At 52.9% G+C, this 20,193-nt stretch overlaps 3 protein-coding genes across 19 annotated transcripts; 2 read left to right on the top strand and 1 right to left on the bottom strand.

The window, feature by feature from the left end:
* The first annotated feature begins 617 nt into the window (after positions 1-617).
* USP21 (ubiquitin specific peptidase 21) lies at positions 618-6,869 on the top strand. Of its 6 annotated transcripts, none has more exons than XM_063693551.1 (13): positions 618-822; positions 1,511-1,651; positions 1,765-2,385; positions 3,181-3,240; positions 3,413-3,533; positions 3,758-3,869; positions 4,062-4,217; positions 4,699-4,763; positions 5,022-5,125; positions 5,308-5,394; positions 5,678-6,086; positions 6,173-6,287; positions 6,501-6,868. In XM_063693551.1, exons 3-13 carry the CDS (start codon positions 1,786-1,788, stop codon positions 6,589-6,591), a joined length of 1,920 nt encoding a protein of 639 aa, XP_063549621.1. In that variant the 5' UTR covers positions 618-822; positions 1,511-1,651; positions 1,765-1,785; the 3' UTR covers positions 6,592-6,868. The 6 variants fall into 6 exon arrangements, with proteins under 6 accessions (XP_063549621.1, XP_063549614.1, XP_063549610.1 ...); XM_063693544.1 differs by having other exon boundaries at positions 1,474-1,651; XM_063693540.1 differs by lacking the exon at positions 1,511-1,651.
* Positions 6,870-7,379: 510 nt separating this feature from the next.
* Positions 7,380-12,366, top strand: PPOX (protoporphyrinogen oxidase). 11 transcript variants are annotated; one of them, XM_055364076.2, is made up of 13 exons: positions 7,380-7,538; positions 7,982-8,076; positions 8,242-8,376; positions 8,513-8,628; positions 9,140-9,272; positions 9,581-9,725; positions 10,142-10,332; positions 10,809-10,869; positions 11,055-11,173; positions 11,557-11,667; positions 11,768-11,917; positions 12,055-12,097; positions 12,182-12,366. In XM_055364076.2, the coding sequence occupies exons 2-13, from the start codon at positions 7,990-7,992 to the stop codon at positions 12,322-12,324; spliced, it is 1,434 nt and encodes a 477-aa protein (XP_055220051.2). In that variant the 5' UTR covers positions 7,380-7,538; positions 7,982-7,989; the 3' UTR covers positions 12,325-12,366. The 11 variants fall into 11 exon arrangements, with proteins under 11 accessions (XP_055220051.2, XP_004027798.5, XP_004027799.5 ...); XM_004027749.5 differs by having other exon boundaries at positions 7,523-7,814; XM_004027750.5 differs by having other exon boundaries at positions 7,526-7,753.
* A 91-nt stretch (positions 12,367-12,457) lies between these two features.
* Positions 12,458-19,127, bottom strand: B4GALT3 (beta-1,4-galactosyltransferase 3). Of its 2 annotated transcripts, none has more exons than XM_019025633.3 (8): positions 18,565-19,127; positions 17,582-17,727; positions 16,959-17,246; positions 16,144-16,379; positions 15,017-15,207; positions 14,763-14,885; positions 13,374-13,478; positions 12,458-13,237 (listed from the first exon to the last, which is right to left on the bottom strand). In XM_019025633.3, the coding sequence occupies exons 3-8, from the start codon at positions 17,209-17,211 to the stop codon at positions 12,964-12,966; spliced, it is 1,182 nt and encodes a 393-aa protein (XP_018881178.1). In that variant the 5' UTR covers positions 17,212-17,246; positions 17,582-17,727; positions 18,565-19,127; the 3' UTR covers positions 12,458-12,963. The 2 variants fall into 2 exon arrangements, with proteins under 2 accessions (XP_018881178.1, XP_018881186.1); XM_019025641.4 differs by having other exon boundaries at positions 16,959-17,225; positions 18,565-18,677.
* Positions 19,128-20,193: the final 1,066 nt, after the last annotated feature.

The raw sequence follows: 20,193 nt of genomic DNA, 5'->3' as shown, positions 1-20,193 counted from the left end.
GCCTGTGGTTCTCATTGGGAGCTGTTAACAGAGGGCAAGTGGGCTGAAACCTGAGGCACATGAACAGCTACACCGGGTTGGGTTGGGAAAGAGTCGGAAATAGGGGATGCTCTGGTCAGGAGTGGGAATGAAATGTTGACTGTTCCCCCTGCTGCTCAGATCTACCTTTGTCCTTTAGTGGTGAGCCATGCTTCGCCCTACCGTGTTAGCCTGCAAGAAGTGGTTTTGCCGGACCAGCACTTCCCGCCCTCGAGGGATCTTCCCAGCCCTCTGTGAAGTGCTAGATGCTTCTCCACTGGTCTGCGGGCTGGACCCAGGCCTGCAGTTTGCCATACTTGCACCCCTGCTGTTTGGGAAGGATCTGTGCTGTAAGCCTCGCGGCCATACTACGACTGTCAGATCTCCATCCCTATGGGCTATAGGATGGGGCGACGGCACCCTATACCTCAGGGACTTGCTTTGGAGTCATGGATTAAAGACCTCTCTGGGCAGCGTTGAGAACCAGCGACCCTAAACTTGGCTGCGTTTCCATGGTGTCGATCGCGGAGCCGTGGGGGCGGGCTCACGCAAGCGCCAAGGGACCGGTGGGAGGAGTTCGGGTGTGGATGCGCAGGCGCTTTGAGAGACGGTGAAGCCGGTGGCCGGTGGCCGGGCGGGACCAACAAAGATGGCGGCGGCCCCTGCGGCGGGAGCGATCTGGGCAACGGCTGCGGCTAAAGCTGCAGCCGGGCCCACGGGGGGGCTGCACGGGGGTAGTAGGGGGTGGCCCTGAACTGGGGCCTGGCCCCGGCTGGCCTCTCCCGCCGCCTCACTGGGGGACAGGTACGGGCCGGGGCGTTATGGCATGGCGGGGTGTGGGGGGGCGCAGAGGGAAGACTGCTCCAGACCCGAGAGGACACTCTCCACAAAGGCGCGTGGGGCCCGGCGGGGCCTAGGAGAACTGGGCTGGAGGGACAGCATCCCTGGACCGCGGGGAATACGCCGCCGGATTCCGTAGCCAATCAGCGGTCTCGGCCTTTCTGCCCTCGAGGGGGGCGGACCCGGCTAAAGCCCTGCTGTGGTGGGAGAAGTGCAGAGATTAAGGGTCAAGGAGTTGTTCGTCCTCCATCCCCGACCACTGCTTCCTGAACCTCGACACCATGTCGGAGGTCGGAGGTGGGGGAGGGAATGGATCGTAAGTCACCCATATAGTCTGTTTCATTTGCAGCCCAGAGAGGCAGGGATTTGAGGATGGAGGGCTGTCTTTTGGGCTGTTATTCTTGCATCTACACTACCATTTGGCTAGAGGTCTTAAGTGACCCGAGGCACATCCTACTTTACTAGCCGGGTATGGGGTCCCATGTTACGTTAGAGCCGAGATAGGAGTTATCACTGGCTTTTCAGTAAAGCTGTATTCTGCAGGGAGGGGACGGGAGTATAGAAAGGGTCAAAGCCATGGGCTTCTTATCTTTCATTCATTTGTTTACCCAATAGATACTAAGTATTTACTTTGTACCAAACACGATGCCAGGTACTGGGGATACGATGGCTGATTCGATAGATCTGGTTCCCGCTCTCAGTGCGTATACTGCTCCCCACTTTCGTTGATGTGGTAGTGGTGATGACTGAGCCAACCACCTAATGTGGAAATGAGAGGACAGCAAGATTGTGGGTATGGAATGGGGCAAAGCAATAAGGGAAAATTAGTGTGGCAGGGTTCAGTACAGCAGCCTGGGTTCCCATTTCCCCCCATATTCAAATGCTGACACTCTCTTCTCCTCCCAGGTCCAGCCTGTGGTGTCCACAATGCCCCAGGCCTCTGAGCACCGCCTGGGCCGGACCCGAGAGCCACCTGTTAATATCCAGCCCCGAGTGGGATCCAAGCTACCATTTGCCCCCAGGGCCCGCAGCAAGGAGCGCAGAAACCCAGCCTCTGGGCCAAACCCCATGTTACGACCTCTGCCTCCCCGGCCAGGTCCGCCTGATGAACGGCTCAAGAAACTGGAGCTGGGACGGGGACGGACCTCAGGCCCTCGTCCCAGAGGCCCCCTTCGAGCAGATCATGGGGTTCCCCTGCCTGGCTCACCACCCCCAACAGTGGCTTTGCCTCTCCCATCTCGGACCAACTTAGCCCGTTCCAAGTCTGTGAGCAGTGGGGACTTGCGTCCAATGGGGATTGCCTTGGGAGGGCACCGTGGCACCGGAGAGCTTGGGGCTGCACTGAGCCGCTTGGCCCTCCGGCCTGAGCCACCCACTTTGAGACGTAGCACTTCTCTCCGCCGCCTAGGGGGCTTTCCTGGACCCCCTACCCTGTTCAGCATACGGACAGAGCCCCCTGCTTCCCATGGCTCCTTCCACATGATATCCGCCCGGTCCTCTGAGCCTTTCTACTCTGATGACAAGATGGTGAGGACTTGCCACACATATGGCCTTCGTGCCCATGTTCCTCTATGCTTTCCTGCCATCCTCTGCCTTTTCTGTCCCCCATTTCCCTGAAGTTCCTTTCTCAGCCCTTCATTACAGCAGTTTGGACACACCTCTCCCTTGCTTAAATACCCTTGAGCCTCCTAGACCCTTTTTTGGGTTGTTGGTGACTCTTCAGCATGGTGTGCCATTTCGGTCCCCAGGGGATTACCCCAACTATTTAGAATTCTTCTTTGGGTCCTCAGGCCCTTCCTTTCCCTTGCTTGCACCTTCTCTACTGGGACTCTGCCTAGGCCTAATTAATCTCTGGAGCTAAAGAGGCAGGCACAGAACATCTTAGCAAACGTGGTTGCACATTTCCTGAGCTAAGTAAGCTAGGCTGATTGCAATTGGAGCCAGCAGGAGAAGGGCAAGAAGGGGCCACGGGGGCAGGAGGGGGTTTTGGGGGCAGAAAGGTGGGAGTGGTGAGCAGCTGGGCAACCATGCCGGTGCTGGGGGAGTTGCCCCAAGAGCTGCAACGTCAGCTAGCTGAGCAGAGGAGTAAGTGGGCAACAGGTGGGACAGCCATGGCTGAGTCCGTGGTACATTCAGCTGTGATGGGCTTACTGCTCATGACCAGTGAGGTAGGGAGACTAGAATACCTAGTGAGGGGAATAGGGTAGAGTTTGGGGATGAAACATGCATGGGATGGGGGAGGCAGTGGGCAGCATGCTGTTGAAAGGTTAAAGTGCCAGGTAGGATATATAGGAACTTGCCGATTGTACTCTGACCTTCCAGGCTCATCACACACTGCTTCTGGGCTCTGGTCATGTTGGCCTTCGAAACCTGGGAAACACGGTGAGAGCCATTCTCCTATCTTTCCTCTCTAAAAGGAATGTGAAATGGTGCTGGGGGTGGGGAAAACCCACGAGCTTGGGGAAGGCATGTGGAAGGAGAGCTCTGAAGCTCTTCTAAGGCTTCCTGGGCAGTGGTCTGGAGAGATAACAGCAGTGTCCCTACTGCTCCCCAGTGCTTCCTGAATGCTGTGCTGCAGTGTCTGAGCAGCACTCGACCTCTTCGGGACTTCTGTCTGAGAAGGGACTTCCGGCAAGAGGTGCCTGGAGGAGGCCGAGCCCAAGAGCTCACTGAAGGTGGGGCAACAACTCCTGCTCCCTCTGTTCAAGTCCCTTTTCCCCCAACCACTTGCAGGTCCATCTGCCACTGCTGGTGGCCCCCAACTCTTAAATCTGGCAGTTGTATCTACTTTTCCCAGTGCCTACTTTCCTAAAGGTTATTTTCTACCCTCTGAGCCACCTTTTGCTTGCCTCTTCCAGACATTAACCTTTGTTTGCCTTCCCCACTCCCATCCCAACAGCCTTTGCAGATGTGATTGGTGCCCTCTGGCACCCTGACTCCTGCGAAGCTGTGAATCCTACTCGATTCCGAGCTGTCTTCCAGAAATATGTTCCCTCCTTCTCTGGATACAGGTGGGAGAGCTGGAGGCTATGGGATTTCTCTCTGGCCGTGTCTGGGGGTAGGGCCAAGCAAGGGCCCTGGCAGCATTGTTCTGAGCCTTGAGATGTTCTTCATCCAGGAAGTGGGGACCAATATCTGGGCAGGGAATAGTGTCTGTGGACTAGGAGAGGAGTCAGTTGCCCATACTCTTTGTCTGGCTGTAGCCAGCAGGATGCCCAAGAGTTCCTGAAGCTCCTCATGGAGCGGCTACACCTTGAAATCAACCGCCGAGGCCGCCGGGCTCCACCAATACTTGCCAATGGTCCAGTTCCCTCTCCACCCCGCCGAGGAGGGGCTCTGCTAGAAGAACCTGAGTTAAGGTAAGGGTCGTTCCCTCTACCTCCTCTCCCCAGTAGTTTATCAGTATCATTCACACTTCATAGAACTAAACTAGTAAAGATTGAAGATGTAGGGTCCAGGGAAACCCTTTAGTATAGAAAATAGTATGAGAAGCAACGTAGAAGTAGAAGGAAGGAAGGAAGAGGGGGAGTCTAAGGGAGCAGATGGAGGCAGAAGATCATGCTAGGGATGTCACCAAATTGAAGAAGGGGATAATTCATTTACAGGTAGAGGAAGACAGCATATTCTTCCCTTGTGTACATTTCTTTCTTTTCCTCTCACCTCGGATTTCCCTAGAAAGTTCATTGAGGCATTATTCCTTTGACTTTTCCTTGAAATTTAGGGAAGGAGCAGGGGTGTGGGTGGGGAGTAGGGCTCTGTGGGTTGTTTCAGTGGGTGTTGGGGGTGCCCAGTGTTCCTGCTGTCTCATGGGTGCTCCCCACTTCCTTTGATCTGTGGTAGTGATGATGACCGAGCCAACCTAATGTGGAAACGTTACCTGGAGCGAGAGGACAGCAAGATTGTGGGTATGGAATGGGGCAAAGCAATGAGGGAAAATTAGTGTGTGAGGAGGGTACAGGCTTGGGGGGAAAAATCGATACTATCAAGGGGTATGGGAACAAGACTGGATGATGCAAATGTGAAGTTGTGTGAAGAGTTGATTAGGAGTGTTGGTAGTGGGAAAGGAAGGGTCAGGCAAAGGGGCAGGAAGAGATGGAAATCCAAGAAATCATCTCATAACATCCAACAATGACCTTTTCTCCTGTCCCTGTGCTTCTGTCTAGACCTGTTTGTGGGCCAGTTGAAAAGTTGTCTCAAGTGCCAGGCCTGTGGGTATCGCTCCACGACCTTCGAGGTTTTTTGTGACCTGTCCCTGCCCATCCCCAAGGTGGGATTCCAGAGGATTCCGGGGTGGACAGGACAGGGGCTCTGTGACCCAAGCCTACCCACCCCCAGAGTGTGGGCGGGAACCCTGTGGGTTTCTGGAGCAGAACTGAAGCCTGGATTGATTGAGAAGAGTTGGAAAAGGAAATTCACAACATGTTGACCTTTCTTCCCCTTTTCCCCCAGAAAGGATTTGCTGGGGGCAAGGTGTCTCTGCGGGATTGTTTCAACCTTTTCACTAAGGAAGAAGAGCTAGAGTCGGAGAATGCCCCAGTATGTGGAGGTTCACAAGGGATACAGTAAGGGTGGGAGACCTGGGGGGACTCCATGTGGATAAAAGGGATTGCATGATGTCTTAATATGGGGAATAATATTTATGTATCTGGGTTTGTGTTGGAGTCTCAGATCTGTTCTAGTACTCCTACAGCAAAGGGGAGAAGCCGAGAGGATCCAGCTGTAATGAAGAGCATACTAAATTTGTATGTGGATCGGGGTGTCAGAAAAGCCAATTGAGGTTAGGAGCATATTAACCTAACACTGTTTGCCATTTATTCAGGTGTGTGACCGATGTCGGCAGAAAACTCGAAGTACCAAAAAGTTGACAGTACAAAGATTCCCTCGAATCCTCGTGCTCCATATCCTAATCTTCAGATTCTTACTTCTCTTAGGATACCTCCCATACATTCTCTTTCCTCCATGTTTCCAGAGAATTGAATTTTCCTTAGGAAAAGTCTGCCACCCACTTTTCCACAAGCTGCTCCCAGTGGGTCGGGAGTGGGGAGAGGACAGCTTTCAGGATAGAAGAAGTCCCCCTCAGAGGCCCACTGCCTCCCAAATGCTCCTTAACCAGGGCTTAGATCTGAATCGATTTTCTGCCTCCCGAGGCTCCATCAAAAAAAGTTCAGTAGGTGTAGACTTTCCACTGCAGCGACTGAGCCTAGGGGACTTTGCCAGTGACAAAGCCGGTGAGTCTGGTGGGGAAAGTCCTAAGGAGCCAAAGGAGTGGGGGCACAGCTCTGATTATAGAACTTGATCATCTCCAACCCTGCAGGAAGTCCTGTATACCAGCTGTATGCCCTTTGCAACCACTCAGGCAGCGTCCACTATGGCCACTACACAGCCCTGTGCCGGTGCCAGACTGGTTGGCATGTCTACAATGACTCTCGGTGAGAATAGCCTCCTATTTACATCCTGCCCCATTCCCACTCAGCCCTGACACCCTCCCCTTCTATGAAGCTCCAGGAGAGCAGAGTGCCAGGTGAAAGGAGAGGTGGAGGTCTTGCCTGATCATTTCCTGGATGCTCTGAGGTTTGGTCTTGTAGGGAGAAGGGAGTAAACAGGAATGACCACAACCCTTTCCCGATCTCCCTTTTTCCTAGTGTCTCCCCTGTCAGTGAAAACCAGGTGGCATCCAGCGAGGGCTACGTGCTGTTCTACCAACTGATGCAGGAGCCACCCCGGTGCCTGTGACACCTCTAAGCTCTGGCACCTGTGAAGCCCTTTAAACACTCTTAAGCCCCAGGCTCCCCGTTTACCTCAGAGACGTCTATTTTTGTGTCTTTTTAATCGGGGAGGGGGGAGGGGGTGGTTGTAGCTCCATTATTTTTTTTATTAAAAAATACCTTTCCACCTGGAGGCTCCCTTGTCTCCCAGCCCCATGTACAGAGCTCACCAAGCCCCTGCCCATGTACAGTCCCCAGACCCTCTGCAATATCACTTTTTGTGAATAAATTTATTAAGAAAAAATGATGTGCTTATTTGTATTTTTGCTTAGGGGGTGATAGAGAACTGGGCCAAATTGGAGTCTTCTTGGGACCCAAGTTCCCTCTCTAACAGGTGGGGGCGCTCTCAGAGCCGAGGGGGAAGGTTTCGGGGATGGTGCTGGACCCGGACCTGTGTCCCCCAGCAGTGAAGGTTAAGTACTGGGAGGAAAAGAGGAAAGGCATACTTGAGTGAGGCTGCGTGCAGGCTCTGGGGCGACTGGTTTGGTCGGCGATGGTGGGGGTGCCACTGTTGACAAACACTGGGTACGTTGCCGGGCGGCCCTAGCTCCCGTAGGCCCGGTCTGTTGCTAACATCAAGGAGCTGTTTATGGAGCCGCCTCCCCGTGGACTGGCCTTCAGTGTCCCTATCTATTCTCCCTACGACCAAAGCTCCTGGGGCCTTCCCTCTAGGGTTGTCACCCTAGCTGGACCTGGGAAGCTTGTGCTGGGGAACGCTAACTCCAGCATTAAGTGCTCGCCGCCTCGGTCCTGAGGAGGGCAGTGCCGGGTACGGCCGCTCACTCCCAGCTCGGCGCTAACACGGTTAACCTCCAGCTCTTACAGCTGCCGTCGCTCCGCCTCTGCCAGTTCAATGTTTTATTGGTGAACGTGATCCGGGGCCTTCCAGGTCCCGCCAATCCAGATGTAGGAGAGGTAGGGTCCGGCGCGTGCCGCGAGAACAGAGTGGACGGAGAGTAGGAGAGACCGAAAAGGCTGGGGGTGGGAGTAGCGGATTTGAAGCACTTGGCCTACAGAGGTGTGGCAAGCAGAGCGCCTCAGAACTCAGGCGTACTGCCCGCCGCCCGAGCCCTGCGAGGGCCGATAGCGAGGGTGTGGCCCTTATCTGCACCCAGCAGAGCGCCGGCGGGGTACGGTCTTAGGACCTCGATCTCCTTCTCCCTCATTTTCTCCCATCCCTACCTATTGTGGGTGAGTCCTGGCCCCTGGACGGGGACCTCACTGTTCCACCAGCCCATCCGTGCACACTTAGTTTCCCCTAAAGCAGTGAGTGGCCGGGATAGAACGCAAAACCGGCGGGGTTTCTGGAGCGCAGGGTGTCCCCGGTCTGCCTATCCATATCGCCCCCTTTCCCCCAGGTTTCCCCATGGGCCGGACCGTGGTCGTGCTGGGCGGAGGCATCAGCGGCTTGGCCGCCAGTTACCACCTGAGCCGGGCCCCCTGCCCCCCTAAGGTGAGTGCTCCACTTGTGCCAGAGGGAGCTTCATTTAATGCTCTTCCCATTTCCATCAAAAGCTAGATGGATCCTGGCCCTCTGAATGTGCCTCTTCCCCTCCCCTCCTGATCTCTCGCCGGCGGCTACAGGCGGTGCTGCAGTGTCTCTCCCTCTTGTCGCCAGGTGGTCCTAGTGGAGAGCAGTGAGCGTCTGGGAGGCTGGATTCGCTCCGTTCGAGGCCCGAATGGTGCTATCTTTGAGCTTGGACCTCGGGGAATTAGGCCAGCGGGAGCCCTAGGGGCCCGGACCTTGCTCCTGGTGAGAGGCTTGTGGGATGTCTAGGAGAGGTTGTGGAGGGGGCTTCCATTGGGGAATAGGGTTTAGGGGAGGAAGTATGTTTGGTGGGTCAGACCTTCCCTTAGTTTCTCCTCTTCTGAGGGCATGTGGAGAGCAGGTTTCTGAGCTTGGCTTGGATTCAGAAGTGCTGCCTGTCCGGGGAGACCACCCAGCTGCCCAGAACAGGTTCCTCTACGTGGGCGGTGCCCTGCATGCCCTACCCACTGGCCTCAGGTAACATCAGCACCTCCGCTCCTTTTACTGTGCCCTCATCCTCATATGCCTTCCATTTCTTTCTTTTTTTTTTTCTTTCTTTTTTTTTTTTTTTTTTTTTGAGACGGAGTATCGCTCTCGCCCAGGATGGAGTGCAATGGCGCGATCTTGGCTCACTGCAACTTCCGCCTTTCGGGTTCAAGCGATTCTCCTGCCTCAACCTCCCAAGTAGCTGGGACTACAGGTGCCCACCACCACGTCTGGCTAGTTTTTGTATTTTTAGTAGAGATGGGGTTTCACCATATTGGCCAGGCTGGTCTTGAACTCCTGACCTTGTGATCCGCCCACCTGGGCCTGCCAAAGTTGCTGGGATTACAGGCGTGAGCCACCACGCCTGACCTGCCTTCCATTTCTTCATCTCCCTGTCAGCCTTCCCAGCAAAAGGAAGCCAAATGAGTGGAAGTGACCCCAGCGCCTGGAGCTGGGGAGGTATGTCAGGAGCTTCCCCCTCACTATGCCTTTCTCCATGCAGGGGGCTACTCCGCCCTTCACCCCCCTTCTCCAAACCTCTGTTTTGGGCTGGGCTGAGGGAGCTGACCAAGCCCCGGGGCAAAGAGCCTGATGAGACTGTGCACAGTTTTGCCCAGCGCCGCCTTGGACCTGAGGTGACACTTGCCCAGAGGCCCCAAACCTCTTCCCTCCTAAACCAGCTGCAGAGCTCCCTGTTCAAATCTACCACCTAGGGGCTCTTCTGTATCATTTGGGGATGCCCTCTTCTCTTCATACCCCACCCCCTCATAATTCCCAAAACTCACTATTGGGAGTGAAGGCCTTCACTTCCATCCTTCTGTCACAGTGGGAATGTCCCCCAACCCAAACCCTATCCCACCCTCATTCCCTACCAAATAGGGGCTGTGGAAATCAGTCAGTGTAGATTATTTTTTGGCTCCTTAGTCCTAGTCTCACCCTTAAGGTGGCGTCTCTAGCCATGGACAGTCTCTGCCGTGGAGTGTTTGCAGGCAACAGCCGTGAGCTCAGCATCAGGTCCTGCTTTCCCAGTCTCTTCCAAGCTGAGCAAACCCATCGTTCCATATTACTGGGCCTGCTGCTGGGGGCAGGTGAGGGGGCATTGATTCAAAGGGTGAAGATATTAAGTACTGCCAAAGTGAGGGAGTGGGGACAAGGGGTGCTATTCAATGATTCTTTTTTTCTTTTTTGAGACAGAGTCTTGCTCTGCTGCCTAGGCTGGAGTGCAGTGGTGCAATCTCAGATCGGCTCGCTGCAACCTCCGCCTCCCAGATTCAAGCAATTCTCCTGCCTCAGCCTCTTAAGTAGCTGGGATTACAAACATGTGCCACCACTCCCAGCTAATCTTTGTATTTTTTTGTAGAGATGGAGTTTCACTATATTGGCCAGGCTGGTCTCAAACTCCTGACCTCAAGTGATCCACCCGCCTCGGCCTCCTAAAGTGCTGGGATTACGGGTGTGAGCCACTGCATCCAGCCTCAATGATTCTTCTTTGCTTCCTCTGCAGGGCGGACCCCACAGCCAGACTCAGCACTCATTCGCCAGGCCTTGGCTGAGCGCTGGAGCCAGTGGTCACTTCGTGGAGGTCTAGAGATGTTGCCTCAGGCCCTTGAAACCCACCTGACTAGTAGGGGGGTCAGTGTTCTCAGAGGCCAGCCGGTCTGTGGGCTCAGCCTCCAGGCAGAAGGGCGCTGGAAGGTAGGGGAAACCCTGGAGTGTAATGAACCTGTCAGTGTTTCCATCTTTATCCAAGTGGCTTAACTAGGCCAGGGCCGATAGGACTGGAGTTCCTCATTGTTTTTGTGCCTTAGAAGCTACTTAGACATGGGCTACCCCAGAATCCTAGGCCCTATTTGTGAACCTTCCTCAAAGAGCCTATGCAAGTCTGTGGATAGAAGTAGTACTTATAAGTGGCTTAGAGATAGGGGAAAGAACCCAGCTTCACTGAACATTTCAGAACAGCCACACTGGCCTGTCTGGTCCACTTCCTGGAGTACACAGAGGAATGATTTTTTGTGAAGTCTACATAGTCACCCAATCTCTTCATCCTGGGTCAGTACACAGTCTCCCCGGCCACATGGGTGCCTGGGAAACTGAGAGTGAGGCACCAGAAGTCTCTTTTCACTCTTCAAATTCTAATTTTCTGGGTCTCTCAAATGTTTTCATGCCCTCAGGTATCTCTAAGGGACAGCAGTCTGGAGGCTGACCACGTTGTTAGTGCCATTCCAGCTTCAGGTAATGGAATAGCCACCTTCCCCTTCCCCAACCCCTACCAGTGAGAGGCAAAAGCTATACCTTCCTGGGTCAGCAGGACCACACCATGCCCCTGAACTGGTCATCTCTATGGGAGTCTAATCCCAAAGAGAACTGACAACTGTAATGGGAATGCCTTCTGAGTCAGGCCTCTGCCTGATCTCTAGTGCTCAGTGAGCTGCTCCCTGCTGAGGCTGCCCCTCTGGCTCGTGCCCTGAGTGCCATCACTGCAGTGTCTGTAGCTGTGGTGAATCTGCAGTACCGAGGCGCCCATCTGCCTGTCCAGGTACGATAAAGGGACGGAGAGGCTGGGCATGGTGGCTCACACCTGTAATCCCAGCATTTTGGGAGGCCAAGGTGGGCAGATAACAAGGTCAGGAGTTCGAGACCAGCCTAGCCAACATGGTGAAACCCCATCTCTACGAAAAATACAAAAATTAGCCAGGTGTGGTGGCTTGCACCTGTAATCCCAACTACTCGGGAGGCTAAGGCAGGAGAATCGCTTGAACCCAGGAGGTGGAGGTTGCAGTGAGCTGAGATCTTGCCATTACACTCCAGCCTGGGTGACAGAGTAAGACTCTGTCCCCCCCGCCCAAAAAAAAAACGGGAAGGAGAGACAGCCTCAGCTAGAGCCCTTTCCTTCTGACGCATGAATGTCCTTCTCTCCAGGGATTTGGACATTTGGTGCCATCTTCAGAAGATCCAGGCGTCCTGGGAATCGTGTATGACTCAGTTGCTTTCCCTGAGCAGGACGGGAGCCCCCCTGGCCTCAGAGTAACTGTGAGGAGGAGGAAACTTTGCCTAGTGGCATTTCCAGAGGGCTCCTCTGTGCTCCAATGTAGGCAAGGCCAGACTGATCAGTGCTATATTCCCTCCTTAGGTGATGCTGGGAGGTTCCTGGTTACAGACACTGGAGGCTAGCGGCTGTGTCTTATCTCAGGAGCTGTTTCAACAGCGGGCCCAGGAAGCAGCTGCTACACAATTAGGACTGAAGGAGATGCCGAGCCACTGCTTGGTCCATCTACACAAGGTAAGTTGGGATAAACTTTCCTCAGCTCTCCACTGAAGGCCTTGAAGACAGAGACTGGAACATTTGTCACTGTATGTCAGCCAAGGCCTAGGACATCAATAATAAACTTTTCCCTGCATCCTCTCCTCTCTTCTCAGAACTGCATTCCCCAGTATACACTAGGTCACTGGCAAAAACTAGGTAAGTTGGGAAAACAGCTGGGCTGAGGAGGGCCAAAGACATCAGACCCCCAGCTAAAACATTCCTTTCATCCTTTCCTTCCAGAGTCAGCTAGGCAATTCCTGACTGCTCACAGGTTGCCCCTGACTCTGGCTGGAGCCTCCTATGAGGGAGTTGCTGTTAATGACTGTATAGAGAGTGGGCGCCAGGCAGCAGTCAGTGTCCTGGGCACAGAACCTAACAGCTGATCCCCAACTCTCACTCATGAAAATAAAAATTGCTGGAGCTTGGCTTCGTCTTGCTGTTCTATCACCTATAGGCATAAGAATGCGGGGCAGCAAAGAGGCAAAGTGTGCCTGGGATGCAGAAAGCAGGAGCAGATGCGAGACAAAGTCCTTTATTAGAAAATATATCAAAATCCCAGCCCCCTGAGCCAGGACCAGAAGAGGGAGCTATTCCAGCATAGGCAGAAAATGCCCAGGGAGGGGCTTCCTTCACCAAACAACTTCCCGGGAACCATAAATAGAATAAATATTCACAGAGGTCTGAGGAGAAGCCAGATCACTCTTCTCTCCATGGAAGAGGGAGGGGCTTGGGGTCCAGCCCTGCTCCTACTCTAGGGGCAGGGACTCCTAGGAATTGTCACATAAAATCATGACATCAAGGATTCACAGTCATAAGCCCTACAGGAGACCCTAGAGAGAGGGACCCCTCAGGTCTACAGGAGCCCAGCTCCAGTCCAGCAGTGAGGGAGAGGCCCCTACCTCCTAGCACGGCACCAGAGTTCAGTTCCCTCACATCCCTCTGAGAACAGTGAGGAGCTGAGGGTGGGGAGAATACAACCCCATGAATTCGGTTTCATGATTAAGGTAGACAGGAAGGAGGAGTCAGTGTGAACCTCGGAGGGCTGTGTGGTTGGCAGTAGGTAGAGGCCCAGGCCTGGCTGGGGGCCGGCGTTGCAGCATCTCTTGACGGAAGGCTTGGGAGGAACCAGGTGGGTAACGGGGCCCAGAAGGAGCCCGAGGACCCCGAGGGTCAGTCCCAATGTCTGCTGTGATGTTGGTATAAAGAGGCCCCAGCTCTCGAGCCAGCAACTGGTATGTCAGTGAGTTCATCCCATCTTGCGTCCAGGAATTCTGGGTACGGACCAGGAGGTCAAATCTGAGGGTTAGAGGTTGGAGACTAAGACCCAGAAAGAACAGCCAGAAATCTAGGGACCTTTAGGATTTTCCTGGCTAGGGGTACAGAACCCTGAGGATCCAGTAACAATTCCCAGGCAGTCCTTCCTTCTTCCTACCTGTGGGGATTTTCCTCATTGCCCTTATCTCCTCGGTGCTTCACCATCTTATAGTGTCCTACAGATGTGGGGGGCCGAGAGATCTTCATCCCAGCCAGGCGCACCCTATGGGAAAAGTGAGGGTATCATGGGGAATCCAGAGTAGAGAAAAGCAAGCAAGGAAGGGATTAAATGTTTCTGTACACACAAAAAACAACTATTACTTAGTAGGCAAAAGAAAAAAAAAGCCCAGGACAGAAGTCAAACAGAAAGAAGGAAATGGCTGAAGAGAATATAAAAGCTGGATGTATCCAAATCCTCAGGGCCCAGTGCCAGTCCCCCTAGGGCCTTTAAACAGTTGGCAACCTATTCCCTTGGCTTCCTAAAGGGCTCCTAGGAGCTGCCCTTGCAGTCTAGGAAGGACGCAGAGAGAGGCCATTCTGTCAAAAGAATAAGAAAAGACTGGGAGTTGCTGAGAATCTTAGTTAGAATAGTGACTGAGCTACCCCAGCTTCTCTCCCACATTCCCCATGTTAAGAAAAAGGTAGGCCAGGTGCAGTGGCTCACACCTGCAATCCTAGCACTTTTGGATGCCAACGCAGAAGGATCACTTGAGGCCAGGAGTTCAAGACCAGCCTGGGAAAATAATGGGACCTTGTCTCTAGAGAAAAAGGAAAAAAAAAAAAAAAAAAAGAAAGAAAAGAAAAGGGTAGAACCAGGTAATCAGGACCTTAAAAGAAACAAACTCCACTTCTGACACACAGAAGCATGGAGTGCAGATGGCCTGGGAAGGAACTAGAAGAATACTTATGTATATTTACAATTCACTGGGTATTTCACACACATACAGAGGATGAGAATTCACAGAGATGTCATCACAGAGGACACAGGGGGAATGGAGGCAATTGGTCCTGCATACCAAGCCCAAATATTCATACCACAGACATGAAATTGGGTCAGCTGAGGCTGAAGGTCAGAATGTTTCACATGCTAAAAATGAGTTGGCCCTGTGCCAATGGCACAGGCCTTTTACAAAGTGATTCTGGGAACATGGAGCAGAGCCCCTCTCTCCTAACCCCATAGGAAGTGGCCTGGCTGGAACCCCAGCAGAAGGCAAGACTAAGCTGTCTCTGGGCCCCTTTCCAGTTCTGGAATCCAACGATACTATTTCCTATTGATCTTATGTCCTCTCCTAAGAACAAACTAACCAGGAGACTGAAGGATGACACAATGGGCAGTAGCATGCAAGCCTGACCTGGGTATCCTAAAAAGACTAAGGGAAAGGAATGGGCTCAGTGCAGGACCAGGGAGCTAAAGGTTAGTGTTGAAGAAGGGCTATGGTCAAAGGTGGTCTTAGAGGACAGGGATCCAGACTGGGGTCAGGAGGGAGGAAGTGGCAGGAAGTCTGACCTGGTAGCAATGTCATCATCCTCACCACCCCAGCCCCAGTATTCATTGGGGAAGCCATTCATCTTCAGGTACTGGTCAGGAGTAAGCGCCGAGACTCCTCCGAAGTACTGGGGGTACGGGAGGCTAGGGAGAGAAAGATCCTTGCATACCCCGAGTCTTCTGGGGACACATCCCCAACCACAATCCGCTTGGCTCTCCTCCTTCCACAGGATAGTAGACTTCCCTGTTTCCCAGTACCCTTCCATGCCCTCTACCTGTATCCAAACTTGTTCATAGCAACGGCAACATGGCGGGGTCCCCGGGGGTCACACACATACAGATTGTGGTCATTTTCTGGCAACAGGTCCACATCGTGCAAGAACAGGCAGTCCCACTCTTCATCACGCAGGGCCTCTCGCACCCCAACGTTCAACAGTTTTGCCCTGTTAAATGTTCCATTTCCAGCCTGGAAGATAATGGAGGGGAACCAGACTATGTCTGTAGGTGGCGCGGAGAAAAGGGGGCTAAAGAATAAAAGTGAAGGCCGGGCGCGGTGGCTTAACGCCTGTAATCCCAGTACTTTGGGAGGCCAAGGCGGGCAGATCACAAGGTCAGGAGATTGAGACCACCCTGGCTAACACGGTAAAACCCCACCTCTACTAAAAATACAAAAAATTAGCTGGGCGTGGTGGTACACGCCTGTAGTCCCAGCTACTCAGGAGGCTGAGGCAGGAGAATGGCGTAAAACCCGGGAGGTGGAGCTTGCAGTCAGCCGAGATCGTGCCACTGCACTCCAGCCTGGGGGACAGAGTGAGATCTCAAAAAAAAAAAAAAAAAAGAATAAAAGTGAAAAGAGGGAAATCAAAGTGGGGTGGAGGGCAAGGAGAATGAAAAAGAAAGACTATCTTTTTCATTTTTCCACTTAGTCATTTGACAAATCTTGCTTGTGTATTGGTATGGACCTGATACTTAGATGCTGCTGTCTAACATTTAATCCTGACAATTGGCAACCAACAATGGTGTGGTGTGGAACAGATGGTATATTAGTTATCTTTTGCTCTTTCCTCATGTTAGATGTTTAAGTATCTTGCTCAGAGTCATACATGTAACAAGTGACGGAACTAGAATTTTAGCCCTATTGTGTCCAATTCCAACTCTGCACAAGCCATTCAATAAAGAAAAAATCACAGAAGAGTGTAGGACAGTGGGAATAACCTAAGCAGATTAAGGAAAAGTATGGGACTAACAAAGTTGGAAGAGCAGTGCCAGGTGCCTCTCCACACTCTAACAGTCTGGCCTTCTTAAAATTATTCTAGGGACCCATTAGATGAAAGTGAAGTGGCATGTGCTTGAGGCTTCCTTAGAAGAAAGTAAGTCAAAATGAGGTGGAGATTGGGCGTACCTGGTGGATGACATAGATGCCATAAGCAAGCTGCTGGCGCTGCAAGAAGGGGTGCAGGTGGTAGAGCAGCAGGCGCAGGTGGTGCTCCCGGGCACGATGAGGCACAATGATGGCTGTTCGGGAGCGGGGCTCACAACCTGCAGGGCGGTACCGGCCCCCTGGTTCTACCCGGGGATTCCGCTCCACAATCTCTGCCAGTGATGGCACTGGGCTAAAGGACACCGACACAGGACCCACTGTTGGGAAGGAATGGCAAGTAGAGGGATCAGAGGGGCAAAGAGAAAAGAATCAAACTAGGGTCTGGGAATACCTCTGACACTGGCAGTCTGGTTCTGGGGCTTAGTTCTCAGGGCTCACTCAGAAATCTCACATGCCTTGGATTACCTATCACTGGGACAGCTCTACAAAGGCTGGAAGGTGCAGGATCCTTACCTAGCCTTCTCTTCTTATTTTAGGGTTGCATAACTTTCTCCTGTCTTACAGGGTTGGAAGCTATAGTTGAAGGCTGGAGAGACTTGCAACTAATTAAACCAGGGCTCATCTACAAGGAAAACAATTCCTAGCCTGGGGCAGGAAGAGCCCATAAAGGGGCAAGCAGTAGAAAGTGGAAACCCAATAGTCTAGTCTAAACTCCAAATTCAGAGTCTACTCTATCTCAACCTCAGCCCTCTATCTCAACCTCAGCCTACCTGCAGCCTCAGCCTACCTATCCTCTTCTAAGTTCCACTTCTGCCACTCCATGCCTCCCTATCCCCAAGCCTCCCTGTCTCGGCACCTTGTCCTTCCTTTCACCACCTCCTTCCTCCTGCACTTACCTAAGAGAGGAGATCGTTCTGGACAGTAGGGCAGACCTTGAGGAGCTGGAGGACCCCCTGGGGCCCCAGGCAGGTGACTGAGGTTACTGTAGACATCACGAGGGTGAGAATAGTCAAATGTCGGCCCCTGATCTCGGCCAAATAGGGCACTGAGACTTCGGAAGCCCCCCAGTGACAGGTACATCATGACAGCCAGCTGGGAGCCCACAAGCAGGGCCAGCGTGCAAGGCCGCTCCAGCAGCCTCCGCAACATCCTGGGGGTGAGATCTAGGGAGGGAGAGGGGAATTCTGGGGGTAGGCAGGAAGAGAGCAAGCCAGCAGAGAGGTCAGTAGGTAGGGTTGAAGGTGATGCCAGGGGTAAAGAGGAAAAAGCAGAAAACAAAGTCACAGAAGGGAGCACACAGGTGCACAGTCACGCAAGGAAACAATGTAACCACCAGTAACCCTACCACCTGTCACTTCAGCCCAAGTTTCGCTCTCCTCTACCTCCCCACAAACCACTCCCACCATCTACTGTCAGTCCTCACCCCCAAAAATGTTTACATCATTCAAATCTCATGTTCATTTCAGAAAGTCTCTAGAGAACCCCTCTTCCAATTTTAGAAGGGAAGAGATAGACTCACCTAGGTTCAAGCTGTCTTCTTAGGGATCATGGGGGCTCCAGGGGGTCCCGGGGGGACAGAGATGTGAGGCATTATCTAAAATTGGAAATGTCACAGAGGGCAGAGAAAGGCTCCATCCAGCACTCCAGCAGCGAATCTGGGACCAGCTGGAACAGAAGTGGTAAAGGATAACTAGCTACCTGCACCGCCAGAGATCAGGATCAGGGTGAAGCTGGTTTCCCAGCAGGCGAAGTGAAAGAAAGTGGTTGGAAAGGAAGAGGAGGAGGAGATGGTAGGTCCCTCGCCTGTCTCGCGTGCTACCCTGGAATGATAAGTGTCAGGTTCATACTTAACCACCCCCGTACCCCCACCCCAACAGGACAGATTGGGGAGTGGGGACAGGACAGCTAATGGAAACACTGTTTTCCCCCAGACCAAGAACCAGTTGAAGTGGCGACAGAGTCATGACAGGACCGTGGAGTGGCCTAAGGAGTACCCAGGGCGAAGTAGGAAACAGGCTCCTATTCTTCATGTGCCTGGGTGCCAACTCCTCAGGTGCAGGGACCGTGACCACCTGGGGGCTGTAAGCGAACAGCCCCGGAGCTCGGCGAAGAGTAGGGTGGGGGTGGCGTCCTCTACCTTTTCTACCTTTCCCCTCTTCTAGCGGGGGTGGGGAGGAGGGTTACTGCTGAAGAGAAAGGGAGAGGGAGAGCAGGGGCAGAGACAGTCAGGGGTGGCTGGAAGGGCTCACCTGGAGGGGCGTGGTCCGCGCTGTGGAGGGGGTTAAAACCCAGCTCTTTCGGAGCACGCCCATCCTATCCCAGTCTCTTGCTTTTGCCCTACGTACTAGCAACGTGAGCCCGCCCGGCCCCCGTCCATACTTCCACCTAGGACCCCGTCCCTGCTCAGGCTCGTCTCCAGGCGTTACCCAAAACTTCTCACTCTCTCGAATGCTCAAACCTTTATCCCAGGCCTCCGTGTCGACGCGTTCCCAGCGCACATACCTGGTCTTTTGCTGCCTGTCGTCACCGCCACCCTAACGGCCGGGCAGGCATCGCTGCCGCCATCTTGGAAGCGGGCGCTGCGGGGGCGGGGTCTCGCGTCATGGGGCGGGGCCTCGGGGCGGAGCCACCCGGGCTGACTAGGCACCCGGTCCCAGACACCGCGTGGCCGGGGGCTTGTGAGGGAGCAGCGCCTGAGCCTGCCCACCTGGAACGCGTTGTAGGCGACCCCCTGGGGAGCGGGTGCGAGGGTTCAACTCCACTACGCAGACTGCTAGTGGGATTTCATTTCCTGCCCCTCAGATTTGTAAAAGCAGAAGCTCAAGCCCTTCATTTTCCTCTGGGCCGAGACTGATCAGGAGGCTAGTGAGCCGGTTTCTAGTGCTCCGCTGACCTCGTTATCACCTTGTGGTTGGCTGAGCCCTCTCCCAGTGTGTCAGTGGCACCCCCTGCAGCCTAGTGCCACTTAGTATCAATTGTTCCTTACGCAGACTACAGCGTTGCGGACCGCTCTAGCGCATTTTTGTATTCCCGTTGTATCCCGCAGGCCTGGAAATAAAAAGCGATTAGTTAATAAAACAATGAAACACTGAAGGTGGAGGGAAAGACAGCGTCTTCTTTAAAGTCAAATGATGTTTCCCCAGATATTAGAGTAAAATGGATGCTCCGTTAACATGCAATATGTTTACCTTACGACAAACACTACCCCCTAGCATATTGTGTTCCTTAGAAGCAGATGTTCACGCTGAAGAAACAATCAGAGACTTGAATAACTCAGAGAATCTGCCCCAAAAAGCCCATGGTCTTGTGTATCTTGTATGGAGGGAGGGATGTAAACAATATAACGTGATAAATATGCTGGCCTAGAAGTGGCAACTCATTCATACGTGGAGATTCTAGAAAGGCTTCCCAGAAGTGATGGCTAATGGGAAACCTGAAGGACTTGTCTATAACATATCCTTCTGCTTTAAAGATTCTGTTTTCATGGGAGTTATTTTACAATTCATGTAGGTAACTGATATGTATGCAAATTCTGTCCTGTCTGGTAGAGGTTCAATTAACCTGCTGTTCCCCACACTGTGGGGGAAAAAAGCAGTTTTGGCGTCCATTTTCATATTCATTTCTGTTTTCCTGATCCATAAATATGTCCGTTCTCTAGATTTTCTCTTGTATTAATTATAACATCTGCTAGTTTCTTCATGAGTTAGGTAAAATAAACACGTGTTCATTTTTTTCTTAATTTCTTTTTTCTTTACTTTTTTTTTTTTTTTTTTTTTTGAGAGGGAGTCTCCCTCCTGTTGCCCAGGCTGGAGTGCAATGGCGCTATCTTGGCTCACCGCGACCTCTGCCTCAGCCTTCCTCAGTAGCTGGGATTACAGGCATGCGCCACCACACCCGGCTAATTTTGTATGTTTAGTAGAGACAGGGTTTCTCTATGTTGGTCAGGCTGGTCTGGAACTCCCGACCTCAGGTGATCCACCCGCCTCGGCCTCCCAAAGTGCTGGGATTACAGGTGTGAGCCACCACGCCTGGCCTTTTTCTTTACTTTTTTTTTTTTAATTTAAAAATTTGTGACAGGGTCTCACTCTGTCACCCAGGCTGGAGTGCAGTGGCAAGATCACAGCTCACTGC

The sequence above is a fragment of the Gorilla gorilla genome, chromosome 1, assembly GCF_029281585.2.
Source record: "Gorilla gorilla gorilla isolate KB3781 chromosome 1, NHGRI_mGorGor1-v2.1_pri, whole genome shotgun sequence".
Taxonomy (NCBI): domain Eukaryota; kingdom Metazoa; phylum Chordata; class Mammalia; order Primates; family Hominidae; genus Gorilla; species Gorilla gorilla.
The sequence above is the reverse complement of the archived record's forward strand: the minus strand, read 5'-3'. Positions and strand labels throughout refer to the sequence as shown.